Source organism: Podarcis cretensis (genome assembly GCF_951804945.1).
Source record: "Podarcis cretensis genome assembly, chromosome: Z".
Classification (NCBI taxonomy): domain Eukaryota; kingdom Metazoa; phylum Chordata; class Lepidosauria; order Squamata; family Lacertidae; genus Podarcis; species Podarcis cretensis.
Genome location: NC_137184.1, coordinates 33,100,296 through 33,114,189, shown reverse-complemented (window position 1 = coordinate 33,114,189; position 13,894 = coordinate 33,100,296). Strand labels below are relative to the sequence as shown.

General features: G+C 39.6%; 1 protein-coding gene across 1 annotated transcript in view; it reads left to right on the top strand.

Moving 5' to 3' along the window:
• The window catches only part of CENPI (centromere protein I), a 30,683-nt gene extending 17,327 nt beyond the window's left edge, over positions 1-13,356 (top strand). The window contains exons 14-23 of the mRNA XM_079961855.1: positions 130-221; positions 990-1,107; positions 1,202-1,266; positions 2,056-2,150; positions 2,281-2,416; positions 2,727-2,851; positions 6,229-6,277; positions 6,995-7,216; positions 12,096-12,137; positions 12,889-13,356. Coding sequence (XP_079817981.1) covers positions 130-221; positions 990-1,107; positions 1,202-1,266; positions 2,056-2,150; positions 2,281-2,416; positions 2,727-2,851; positions 6,229-6,277; positions 6,995-7,216; positions 12,096-12,137; positions 12,889-13,002 — 1,058 coding nt within the window. The 3' untranslated portion in view covers positions 13,003-13,356. The remainder of the gene's footprint in view (positions 1-129; positions 222-989; positions 1,108-1,201; positions 1,267-2,055; positions 2,151-2,280; positions 2,417-2,726; positions 2,852-6,228; positions 6,278-6,994; positions 7,217-12,095; positions 12,138-12,888) is intronic.
• Positions 13,357-13,894: the final 538 nt, after the last annotated feature.

Here is a 13,894-nt window from a genome sequence, read left to right as displayed (position 1 = left end):
CTCAGTGTACCTCAACTGTACCAAGGCAAAATGGGTGGCAGACGATATACAAAGGTGAAAACTTGGGGATGTTAAAGAATAAGAACGTGGAGGATAAGCAATGTTTTACCCCTTTGTCTCATGATTCAGGATGCCCTTGGTATAAGATGATGAACCAGGAAGATGAATTGAACTTCAAGGTCTTCTTAGAGGAAGTCTTCAAAGCAGAGTGTTTCTTGCAGGTTAGTTCATATGTGATTCTCATCCCATCATTCCTTGGACATTGTCTTTTGTCCACCACCATTCTATGCCTTGACTAAAACATCAATATTCTGTTAGTAGGATGTTAAATAATGGTATGTCAGAAATGAAAATACTGTAGCTTTTTTTTAAAAAAGCACAGGAGGGAGAGAAGCTGGGAGGTGGGAAGAGACGAAGGGGCTGTACTATTCTATTGTAGTAATGTGAAAACCCTAATAAACCATAAGTAAAAAACTATTCTATTGAAAGTCATGAAGCTATCCAAATTAATTACACAGCTGTGGGCTTCCTTATCAAAGGACAGTGGTGGCCAAATTGCAACTCTCCTTATTTTTTTCCTAAGAGCTGCATGATGAAGGAAACAGAGAGGGCATCCAGGGGCAGGTGGTGAGTGACACAGTCTAAATCTGTGCAGTCAAGAAATAGGGTTCCTGAAGAAGGCAAACTGGGAAGCAGAAAAGAGTGACATGAACAAAAGTAATTTGGGATCTGCTTTTTAGGAGGAGCGGTAGAGGCTCTTGGGCCAAAGAAGATCACTTGAATTATTAGAAACTTTTGCTATCCCTAGCAAAGTACTTTTAAGATGGCAGCCCAACTAATCTGCTTCACTAGCTTATCCCTTGAATTCTTAGAAGTTATCTGTCTTGGCCTTCTTAGGTATTTTCTGCTATGGAAGAGCACTGTCAGGCTGGGTACATGAAAAGGGCTGGCTTTCAAGAATCTTTAGCAGTGTCTGTTGTGCCTTTCAGAGGGGTTTCTTGGCCTGCGAAGAATTCTTGTGGAAGAGTCTGCGCTTCTGGGATGGCTGCTGCTGTCAGTCACAGGTCCTGCAGCTGGTGAGATGGATCTCTCCCAACAGCTTCTCAGGTATGTGATGCAGCCTAACCAATCTTACCCTGCTTTGTGGTCCAGACAGGCCTGCTTCAAACTCTCTGTTCCTTTTTTGTTTCTTTCCTTTCAGAAATGAAGACTTATCTCTACCAGCCATTGTTGAAGCTTTTTTCCATATCATCTCTTTATTTTAAGGTAATGGAGGGAAAGTGGCCAGTGAATGCCTGCTTTGGCATGTAAGAATTACCAAATTTGATCCCTGACATACAACTAGGAAATATGTTTGTCTGAGGTGCCCAAGAGTAGGGCAGTTGGGAGCAAAATACCAGGTGCATTGCGGTTGATACAAGACAAATCCTTGAATATGTTTGGGATTGCTATCCTTGTTAAAGGAAGGAGACAAAATACTTGTCAGACTCAGATGAATTTCTTGTTGTATGTAAACTAGTTGAATGAGCCTTAATTGGACGTACAGAATCTCTGCTTTTTGCTACGCGCAAACTAGGAATCCTAGCTTGCAACAATCATTGGTGGTTACCAAGCAAGCTCGCTTCAGACAATGGGCTATGAAGCTGGTTTGTATAGCTACAAACTGTTTGCCATAAGCCATGATTCTTATTTCACATATAACACTAGTGCATTATAACAATAATGCACATAACATTGAGCATTATGTGTGAACTAGCCTTTCAGAATTACAAATACAGCACCATAGCAATAAGAATGGTTGCTGCTTTTCTTCCTTCAGCTAGAAGTATGCAAGTTTCCTATAATTTATCTCTGCTTTTATCTCCTGTCTCTTTGGGGGCTAACATCACAACTGCAGGCTACTGAAGCACCCTAGGAGAATTCTTAAACTTGTGTGTATGGATAACCTGGGCTTTAAAAACCTTTTCAAGCATATTACTGCAGTACTGCCGGTATGGAGCTCCCCCAAATCTGAAATACAATGGATCCATTTTTTTGTTTTTTGCTCTTCCATAGTATGAAGTTCTTGAAAGCCTAAGGGAACTGTTACTGAACATGCTGAATTGCCACATGCAAGCAGACACGGCAACAGAATCAAATGTTGATGTGTTGTAAGTATAATCCTTACAAAGTGGTACACCTCTAGAACACAGGCAATCAAGCAATAATGCAGCTCACATGGGCACAACCATTCTCTTCCTACTAGATGCTAAGGCTGATATCTATCTTGTTTTGTTGCAGGAACACCACCCAAGCTGACCTGATAAGCTCCTTGGCAGAGCTCATTCACTTTGTAAACAAGCTCTCAACTGTTGGTCTGTGCTTGGAGAACAACTCTACTTTGTTGATGAATGTTATCCTGGATTTCTATGAGACAGTATGTAAGCTGTTCACACTGCAAATTTGTTTAATATCTTTAGACGTTATGTATTTGACAATCCTGAGGGAGGTTCTGATAATTTGAGGGAGAGGCAGAGAAAGAGAAATCCAAAGGAAAAAAGTGGGTAGATTGTTTGAAGCCCATGTTTGCCTCTAAAGTAGAACGTCTATATATAATGTTGTAGATTGGGACATAGTGTCTGAGTAGGCAAGAACAAGGCTGTTCCTCTGTTTTTCCTGTGAAGGTAATGTGCTAAGGGCAGAGAGCTGAGAATACAAGCTTATACAGCTATCTTTCCTACTTGTAGGTATCTGATATATATCTGAAGTACAACCTCCCCTTGGTTATTATGCTTCCTACTGGAGTCTTCTACCCAGCACTTCTCAGCATGAATTCTGCCACACTTGACCAACTCTGCTACATTATGTACAGGTACTGAGAAAATTCCTTTTTCTGCCCCTTGTGCTTTTCCTCAGCCTTTCTGCATGGCCATAATCTCACTTGTACTAGACCACTTCAACTTCTAATCTGCGATTGCCCACTTGATTCTCCACACTATAATAATGCCAGAAGGCAGAATGTCAATTTGTCCTTTCTAACTTGTTGTTCTTACATTTAGTGAGTGTTATGAAGGCGGTTTGCTAACTTTCACAGTGTTGTAGATTTCTTGGGGGGGCGGGGGGTGCTTGTGGCCCTGATGCTTAAGTTTTTTAATGACTTTTTGCTTGCTAAAGAAAGTTCTTCCCATGATAGAGAGAGTCCTCATTTCAGGCTCGGGATGCAATACCTCTCCATATGAACCAACCTGGGGCTTGAGATTATCATCTGAGGCCACCTTTGTTTTTGTTTTTTGTTTTTTAAATAATATTTATTAAGTTTTCCATTTTAACAAGCCAATAAAAGCCACATTAAAAACATTCCAAATTATAAAATAATCAAACAGTCCAAATGTTATGCCAAATGTTAAGTCTTTGGTTGATTTCCCATGCTCTGAGGTTCGGGGAGTGACGATCTCCTAATTGTGCTGCTTCTCTTAATTAGTCCAGATAGTTCCAAATAAGACATTCTGATGTTGATCCTTCGTTTATTTTTAACAGCCTCTGAGTTTGTCTAGCAAGCGGATTAAACCAATATAGTGTGATTCTATATTCGTATTTATTTTCTTCTTTGTACTCTGGCAGTCTGTCTGTGGCAATTCACTTTCACTTTCTCATGCCTATAATTTTCTGCTGCGACACATCTCGAGCTGGAGGAAATCTGGCATCCACCATTTGTACCAGGCATATGTCCAAACTTCTTTGTTTCATCTCCTTCCAAGACAAATAAGCATGTACTTTAGCTAGAAACCATAATTTCCATCACCTATTCTTTTTTATTGATCCATTGAAAGTGATTGCAAAATTCACAGACCAGTTCCACACAGTTAATTCTATAGTTAAACCATAATTATAACAATAATGAATTACTCTTTCTTTCCAGTCCCGCTTGCTTACTCAAACAGTCAGGCAGTTAGTCCTTCCAGGGAGATTTGCCAAATAAGATATCAAATACAAAATATATTAAAAAAAAAATAATGGAGGCTCACCCCCCCCTTTCTGTTCTGACATACCAGTCCCATAATAATGGTAATCCTTCTTCCACTCAAATCCTTTGGCACCCCAGTAGCTGAATCAGTTAGCAGAATACTTTATCTCCCCTGGCTTAGAGCATGCCTGTTAATTAAGTCCAAATTTCATCTTAAAAAAGCAGGTATTCATTGCTCATGGCGACAGCTTTGGAGACTTGCCAAAGAAACGCACGGTGCTTTACACCCAGCTCCCCCTGCCCCCTCATTCCTGGTGTGGAGGAGCAACATAGAGGAGTGGTGTGGAGGAGCAACATAGAGCAACCCCTTGGGGAGAATGTCAGGTGAAATAAAGGCGCCTTGTGCACCCAGTTAAAGGGAAAACTTAAGAATACCACGCCATGCGAGTGAAAGGGCTCTTTCACATAGTCCAGTTTCAGATATGAGTAACATTACATAAAAAAGAAAGATGTGATGTTCTTGAGACATCTTGAGTTGTCAATTGTCATGCCACAGGGTTAGAACCCAGCCACTAGGATGTTTCTGTTCATTTAATCTATTTTTAGCAAAGTGATCTTTATTTTGCTGAAATGGGATAGACTTGGACTTCTCAGGAAATAAAACCATGGTACATAACTTAAGTTTGCTGACTGATGTTCATTTTTTCCAAGTAGGAGATTACTGGCTGAACTGAGAATGTTACTTGTGTTACATGTGGTATTGGATTTTGCAGTTGATGAGAACCTTGTATTTGTGACTGGCATGCCAGATTATATCAGGCTGGCTCATACTGTTCTTTAGTGACTACAGTGATACCCATTGGCGGAGAAAGAGGAGTGCGGGGGGAGCGCACCGCCCCTGACAGTGCGATCCCACTGGGATGCCATCGCGGTTGCCCCCCCACGCGTGCTGGGTGCCATGCCCCCACCTTCTCTCCGCCCCCCAGTGCTGGAGCATGAAGCTCTGCCACTGATGATACCCTCATTGCCTAGAGCAAAGCTAAATCACACACACATTTGTGGGGCATATGCAGAAATTCAACTGAACTGAGCTTCTCTGTTGTGTAACCCATAAACTTACCTGTGTGACACTGATGAAGCTATTCTGATTTTTCAATCAAATTTTTAACCCAGTAGTCAAATTTTTAACCCAGAGTCTCAAACAGGTGATAATGTGTTGGGGTGGCATTGCCGTGCTGATTACTGACTAACAAAAGTTCAAGCATTTGAGGCCAGTTATGCATCTGGATGATTTTTATTTTTTTTTTAAATTCCCTGTTCTCTTCAGGAAATGCTACATAAGAGTGCCATTCTTAACATTAGTTCCAGCAGTTGTGTCTGATGTGAGAAGTAGCCAATTGTTGTCAGCTGGTGTAGAGCTCTGTTCAGCTTCCTGCTTGAGGAAGCTGCAGAGTAATTAATATGGAAGGATGCAGTTGCTGAAGATGCACTGAAACTAGTGTCTATTATACAGAGCAGCTGCCAGGACCTATACTTCTATTTCCTTCTAGTTTCTATAGTGACTGAACAAGGAGTCAGTGCTGCTGTTTGCTGCTTGAGGTCGTGCTCCACCTTTTTGTCTCATGCTTACAGCTCATGCATAACAGTTTCTTTTCACATACGCACCCTTGTAAACAGAAATGAGCATCCATTTAAGTGTTTGTCTTTCTTTCTAAGTAACAGTTGCTTCTGAACAGTGAAAAGTGCCCTTTGAACTCATTGAATCTCTTTATATTCAGAACCAAATTCAGCATGCTCTCTATTGGGTGATTAGTAACTGTTTTGCATGGCGTCTGTGTTTTTCTCTCAAAGTCTACTCTGTAGATGGCTCTCCTATTGCAGGGACATGTGGTAGGTAAGCAAGAGAGAGATTTATGTAACATAACCCAAGAAATGGAACCAAATGAGAAAAGATATGTGCTATCTTGCCTCATAATGCTAAGTGAAAGATAGCTATGTACTCTGGGATAGTCACTGCTCACCTGTTCATAGTAATAATTGTATGGCACTGTCATGTGTTCATGCTTTAGCTAGCTGTGGTCCTTAAAACAACCCCCCTGTAGAACTGTTTACAGTAAATGGGGGAGTGGAAGTTGAGAGAAACTGGCTTGCTAAAGACCACCTAGTGAGTTAATTGAAAAATCAAGACTCATGCAAGGGATTTCTTTAGCCACTACACAGTTTCATTCTGCGCACATATGGTATATTACAATTCAGAATAATCGTCCTTTTTAATTCTTACTTAGGTATCGAATCAACCTGGTGGCTGCAAAACAAAAACCCGAGATTAAAAAGGTACTGCAGATAAGGTGCTTAATGGCAAATGCTTGGATTGGAACAAATATATTTAATGGCTCCTTCATCTGAAATTAAATATAATTTCACTGACAAAACTTGCCTCTCTTCTCTTTCACATCTCTTCTCTCATATGAGATGTTCTTGGACTTCAAAGATTCAATGCATATCTAGTCAAAGAGAAAAATCTCTTCTACAGCCTTTAGGAAAATAGATGGTTCTGTGTGATTCTAATGGCCAACTAACGTATATGGTGCTGGAAATGGGGTGGGAGGGGGACACCCACACAAGTAAGCTTCATCCCAAGTCATTGTTTCTTCTTGATCTTGTTTCCAAACTGCCAGTAGGTGGCTTGCAAATTTTATGCATCTGGTTTAGTTATAAACATAACATGTATCTGACTTCATTCAGTGTCAAGCAAAGATTTAACATGTTTTCCTTTTCTTCTCCCCCCCCCCCCCGCTATGCTTCAGTCATAAGTACCAGGCAGTCCACAATATTGTACACACATGGTGGTGCTACATTTGTCTTAGTGGGTCACAAGCTGCTCAGGCTTGATGTTTAGTTGATTGAACAATGGTATTCTGTAATGATTATGGAGTAGACAGGATGCATGTTTGAGCGATACTTCTTGCTAGTAATTGATGATGTGGAGCTATCATGAACCTGAAACATTGTCTAGATTGTCACGTTATGTCTTACCATGTGCTGCTGCAGTTCAAGTTCAGCCACCAGATTTGCCAGGAATACAACCGATATCTATCAACCATAGTTGGGTATCTGTGGACCTCACAAGCATTCCAGGAGTCCCCCTGCCCTCAGGGGATTCAGCTGGACCCAGAAGTGCTGGAGATGACAAGGGTGAAGGACCACAGGAAGGGCTTCAATGTAGTTTTCCACCCTGCACTGATGGGATATGCTATGCTCTTCTTGAAGAAGGTAAGGAGAGCAGTTTGCATTTTTCAAGTAGAATCATTTCCAATGATTATTAACACTGTAATACTTGAGGACTACTGAGCATGAGTGTGTATGATCATTGTTAGTTACTATCATGTCTGCATTGTGTCCTTTAAAACTCCAGTCTTTGGCACACCATGGCCTACCTTCTACCATGCCATATAAAGTCAAGCTGTACATGGGCTTATTAAGAATAAGTACTGTGCAGGGAGGAATGGGGAGACCTGGGTTCACCACTCCATTTAACCGTGAAAGCTTAGTGCCAAGCCTCTGGCAACAACTAGCAGAGACAAAAGAGATCTCCTTGCAGTTCCAAGTCATTCTGGCTCCATTCTTTGGAACCCCAAGTTTAAAGGAAGGCTTCTCCTCCTCCTTGAATCATTACCAACTCTCTTCCTTAGAAGTGTACTAAAGATGTGGGATATGGGAGGGGCCATACCTCAGTGGTAGAGCACATGTTTTTCATGCAGAAAGTCCCAGTTTCAAGCACTGGATTCCCCACATACGACAGGAAGAGACTCTATGTCTGGAAAACTGGAGAGCGGTTGCAATCAATGTAAACAATACAGAACAAAATGAACCATTGGTCTGTTTTGGTAATATAGCAGCTTCTTGTGGGGGCTGAAGAATTTGACTTCACCTCAGTCTTGTTTGTTCCTTTTTTTCTTTTTTCTTTTTTAAAGCAAGTTTCCAGCCTTTGCCATTGCAAAAATATGCCTGAGTATTTGGGCAAAGTCTGGTGAAGTATAAAACCAAAGGAATTGCCAGATGAAGTTCCAGGTTCATCAGTAGGTGCACTCTCTACTGCAGTGTTTTTCAACGACTGTTCCGTGGCACACTAGTTTGCCGCGAGATGTTGCCTGGTGTGCCGTGGGAAAAATTGAAAAATTTGAAAGATTTAAAAATAAAGTATTTTATAATTTTTCATATTTCTGTTTACTTACTATTTCATAATAAAGTAATTATAAAATACTTTCTTTGTGTTTATTTGATTCCTATTCAAGAGAATTAATTTATATATAGTCAATATAGGCACAGAGTTAAATTTTTTAACATTTTCTAATAGTTGTGGGCCTCGTGATTTTTTTCATGAAACAAGTGTGCCTTTGCCCAAAAAAGGTTGAAAAACACTGCTGTACTGTCAGGGTAAACAGTACCCCCTGTCTGTTTTTTGTTTTGTTTTTTTTGACCAGCAGTTCTCAAAATGGGAGACCAGCCTCCTATATCTGGTCTGGAAAGCTTCCAGGAGCTACTACTGCTTTATTTCCAGGAAGCAAACTGTTAGCAGCTACCCAAATCAGTGTGCAGAGAGTACCAAACTTCAGTGCAATTCTTTGTTGCAACAGAAGACAATGTGATAGGATTTATTATACCTGTTGCCCCTTCTGTGGATTCATTTTCATACCACAACCAGACCTCTTTCTTTGATCTGCTTGTAACTTTGTCCATAACCGGGCTTTTTTCTTTCTCTTTTTCTTTGCTTCATCGGCCTTTTTTAGAAGTTTAGTAGGCTTGGTTCAAGAACCTGCACCTTATTTGTTTCTGATTCCATTTTCTTGATAAGTCTGCCTCTGAAACATTGTTTTCCAAGCTTTTTTGTGTGTGTCTCCCTGTGGTATCTAAGTATTTGCCCACAGCTTTTTAAAAGTAGCATAGAAGGTAAAACTTGTCCCCAGTGTAAGCTTTTATTTCATTGTGCTTCAGTGAAAGTGGAAGCTGAGCTTTTCTCTTTGCTGCAGCTTTTGCCCTCTGGACCTGGTAAGTGCTTGCTCCTACTCAGGAAGCTTTACTGATATCCAAAAACTTAAGCTGCCTTATACCAAGTCAGATCATTAATCCATCTGTCAGTATTGTTCGCGTTGCCAAATTCTCTAGTGTCTTTTTCCTACCCCTACCTGGAACCAGAGATTGAATTGGGATCTTCATGCAAAGCATGTGCTGTTCAACTGAAGTGTGGCTTCTTCTCTAGGAGATGATGTGGTCTTCTGCCTTTGGAAGACATACTAGACTGAAATTTGCTGTTCAGTTCACCAGAGAGTGCTGTTGTACAACTGAAGATTAGCTGATAGCAAAATTATCAGAGCCATTTTCTCCCCAGGCAACACTGGTATGTGTTTGGCTGCTTCTTTCGATGGACTTCCTTTTTTTTTAATAAATTTTTTTATTGAAAGTTTTAATAATACAATAAAGAAAAAAAGACAGAATAAACAGAAAACATTGAAAGAATAAAACAAACATAGGATTTTACATCTTGTAATAACCATCTTTTCTTCATTTTTCCCTTTTGGACTTCCTCACGTCTCTCGCTCCTACATTCCAAGTTAATAAAACTTTAGCCAGCAACTTATCACCTTATTTTCATTCTTATTGTACACAATTCCAATATTTTATCCATAACTTTAAATATTTTTATCAAAATCCTGAATACCTAGTTTTAACATGATATTCATTCAAAATTTATCTTTCTCATGAAATTACTCATTCTCATAATCTTTTCAGCTAACTTTATGGTGCCCTGTTGTTTTCAAATCTCTCATCCTTCTTCACACTCATATAATTTACAATGTTTTTGAAGATAGTCCTTAAATTTCTTCCAATCCTCCTCCACTGCTGCTTCTCCCAGGTCTCGGATTCTGCCGGTCATTTCTGCTAACTCCATGTAGTCCATCAGTTGCATCTGCCATTCTTCCAGCGTGGGCAAATCTTGAGTTTTCCAATGTTTAGCGACAAGTATCCTTGCTGCTGTTGTTGCATACATAAATAATGTTTGGTCCTTCTTTAACACCCTCTGGCCAACAATGCCCAAAAGGAAGGCCTCTGGTTTCTTGGGAAAGGTATACTTAAATACCTTTTTCAGCTCATTATATATCATTTCCCAGAAGGCCTTAACCCTAGGGCAAGTCCACCAGAGGTGAAAGAATGTTCCTTCAGTTTCCTTGCATTTCCAACACTTGTTATCTGGCAGGTGATATATTTTAGCTAGCTTGACTGGGGTCATGTGCCACCTGTATATCATTTTCATAATATTTTCTTTCAAGGCATTACATGCTGTAAACTTCATACCGGTAGTCCATAACTTTTCCCAGTCAGCAAACACAATGTTATACCCAATGTCCTGTGCCCATTTTATCATAGCTGATTTAACCGTTTCATCCTGTGTATTCCACCTCAGCAGCAAGTTATACATTCTTGAAAGCAATTTAGTCTTAGGTTCTAACAATTCTGTTTCCAATTTCGATTTTTCCACTTGGAATCCTAACTTTTTATCCAATTTAAAAGCCTCTTTAATCTGAGCGTAATGTAACCAATCTCGCACTTTATCTTTAAGTTTCTCCATACTCTGCAATCTCCAATTGTCTCCATCTCTTTCTAATATTTCCCAATATTTCGGCCATTTGACCTCCATATTGGGTCTTTTCACAGCCTTAGCTTCCATAGGTGATAACCACCTTGGGGTCTTATTTTCTAATAAGTCTTTATATTTTATCCAGACATTAAACACTGCTTTCCTTACAATATGGTTCTTGAAATTCTTGTGAATCTTAACCTTGTCATACCACAAATACGCATGCCATCCAAAAGCATTGTTAAATCCTTCCAAGTCTAAAACATCAGTGTTTTCAAGAAGCAGCCAATCTTTCAACCAGCAGAAAGCTGCTGATTCATAATACAACCTTAAGTCTTGCAGGGCAAACCCCCCTCTTTCTTTAGTATCAGTTAATATTTTAAACTTAATTCTGGGCTTTTTGCCCTGCCAGACAAATTTAGAGATATCTCTTTGCCACCTCCCGAAACACTCCATTTTATCCACAATCTGTAAAGTCTGAAAAAGAAACAACATCCTTGGCAATACGTTCATTTTTATAGCAGCAATTCGGCCCAACAAGGAAAGTTTCAGTCTTAACCAACTTTCTAAATCCCTCTTAATTTCTGACCAACACTTTTCATAATTGTCCTTAAATAGATTCAGATTCTTTGCTGTTATGTTCACCCCTAGATATTTTACTTTTTTAACCACGTTTAACTCTGTCTCTTTCTGAAACCTTTCTGACTCTGAAGCTGTTAAATTTTTTTCCAATACCTTAGTTTTTTGTTTATTTAGTTTAAATCCCGCCACCCGACCAAACTCTTGAATCAGTTGTAAAGCCCTTTTCATACTAGATTCTGGCTCCTGTAGGGTCAAAACTAGGTCATCTGCAAAAGCCTTAAGTTTGTACTGCTTCGCTCCGACCTGAATTCCTTCCACCAACCGGTCCCCTCTAATCATATTCAAGAGCACTTCCAGGACCGAAATAAATAACAGAGGGGAAATAGGGCAACCTTGTCGTGTTCCTTTTTCAATTTTAAACTCTTCTGTCACCACATTGTTAACTATCAGTTTAGCCTTTTGTTCTGAATAGATTGCACCTATCCCATTTTCAAATCCCCGTCCCACTCCCATCCCTTCCAGGTTTTTCTTCATAAACTTCCAAGAAATGTTGTCAAAGGCCTTCTCCGCATCTATAAATATTAACACTGCTCTTGTATTAATATTTGTTATTAATATTTCGATGGACTTCCATGTGTTGAACCGAAAGAGCAGTGCATGCTGTTTCAACCTGTACAGGCCCACTACAAAATGTCAGAGATGTGAATTTTTCAAGACCTATCATGTAGTAGTTTTGTGGAGCAGCTCTGAAGCATTGGTGCTGTCCAAAAGGCATTTAGTGTTTCAGTTGTGCCATGTCATCTTCAGGAAGGCTAGTCTGAGGCTGATTCTAGAGTTAATCTCTAATAATTTCAAATAACTCTTCTTTTAAAAGCTCTAGTCTTAGAGAACCATTAATTTCTAACACCTTTCTTCCCCCCCCCTTCTCTTCAGATGCAACCAGAGGACACAACCCTGAACTTCAAATTCATTCGGGTAAAGTGGCATGCTTGACAAAACGCTATGTTTCTTGGGAAGCTGGTTGTCAGTTGGAGCAGCTGGGATTTGGGGCACTGCCATTGAAGAAGGAACAACTAAAATGTCGAGAAAGGGGAGGGTTTAGGAGAGGGTACCTTCCAACTCTAGAATTTTGTGCTTCTGTGACAAGGCTGATAACCTGTGCTGCTGAGGAACCTGCATCTTCTAGCTTTGTCCACCATGTATTTTCCCATGAAAAGGAATTGTTCAGTAGCAAACAGTTGGTACCACATATCTGAATGTGGCAAGTACTACACCTGAAAAAGTTTTTATTTCTGGTCTGAAAATGGAACTGGCATAAAGATGCAATTGTTCCCCAAGGCTAGGGGATCTCAGCTAGGTCTTTTTGTTGCTTGGTTTACAGTACCAATTGGAATATAAAATTTCAAAGAGGGAATTCTGGCATCAAGAGATGTTCATTCTTTGTAGGAGCTCTCCTCTACTGCAAAGAGGTATGCCCGCTAAAAGCTAATTGAAACTGCCCTATGTGAACTGGCTCATGAAGAGGCTGCATGGTGATAGCTTATTCCTCACCACAAAGACCAAGTTTGTGTCACAGCATATTAGCATCATGGGTATTCTGGGCTTTTGCAGTGTGGATTGGTCTGCAAGTTCAGGTGCTGGAGAGCTAAGGTAGGAAATGAGAGGACACTTTGTGACCTAAAAAAGAAAAAGCCATTGTATTTAACTCCTAATGCTTTATCTGCAGGGGGCAAAGTGGGGATGGTACCAGGAATTTCTCTACTCCCAAGGATTACAAGGCCTGAAGCTTTTCATCGAAAGTAGCATTTGCCATGCTCCTCAAGAGAAAGTAAGGCATTAATGGAAACAACAGATTGATTCTTACAGTCTGTTATGAACTATCAAGCTATTCTTCAGAAAATAAGAGGAATATTTTTTAAAAATTTTTAAATATGTATTTATTAAAAGATTTTAATGAGTAACAAAAGTGCATTTTAATGAGTAACAAAACTGTTTTCAGACACCATGATAATTTCCGGTCTGTGACCATAATAATTCAATTCAACATTGTGATATATCAAAATATTGTGATGTTTAGCTGGTGATTTATCGTGATGTTGAAAACTTATATGTTTTTAAAGAAGGGGCTGGTGCTGTGTAGTTTTTACTGTAATAATCTGTATGTTTTAAATAAATAGTGTGTATGCGTGTTTTATGTTTTTCTCTTGTTTCTGTTTGAGCAAGATGGTCCCTGTCAGGGAAAAAGGTAGGGTATGAATAATAATAATTATTATAATTTTCACAGAAATGTCCCTTTTTGAGCTATCCCTCTGTTTTAATTTCCTAAATAAACTTGTTTATTGAGCACTGCAATCATAATTGGCAGCACTAGAATGAGAAACAAAAAATTCAAAAGCATAACCGTCTTTAAAGCAGCTACGGGTTCTGACTGATAAATTTACATCTTTCCAAGATCTACAATCCCATCATATCTGTAAAAATAATGATGTGAAGCTGTCTTTCTTTACAGCTGATAGATTATTATTTATCTGCACTCCCAAATATTTTATTACTTCATGGCAAATTTTAAAACTCATCCGTTTTTGAATGGTTGGTTAGAGGAAATGCCCATATACCATATATACTCATGTATAAGCCGGCTTTTTCAGCACATTTTTATGTTGAAAACGCCTCCCTCGGCTTATACTCGAGTGAGGGTCCCACCCAAGTACATTTCCAGCAGCCGCTCGCTG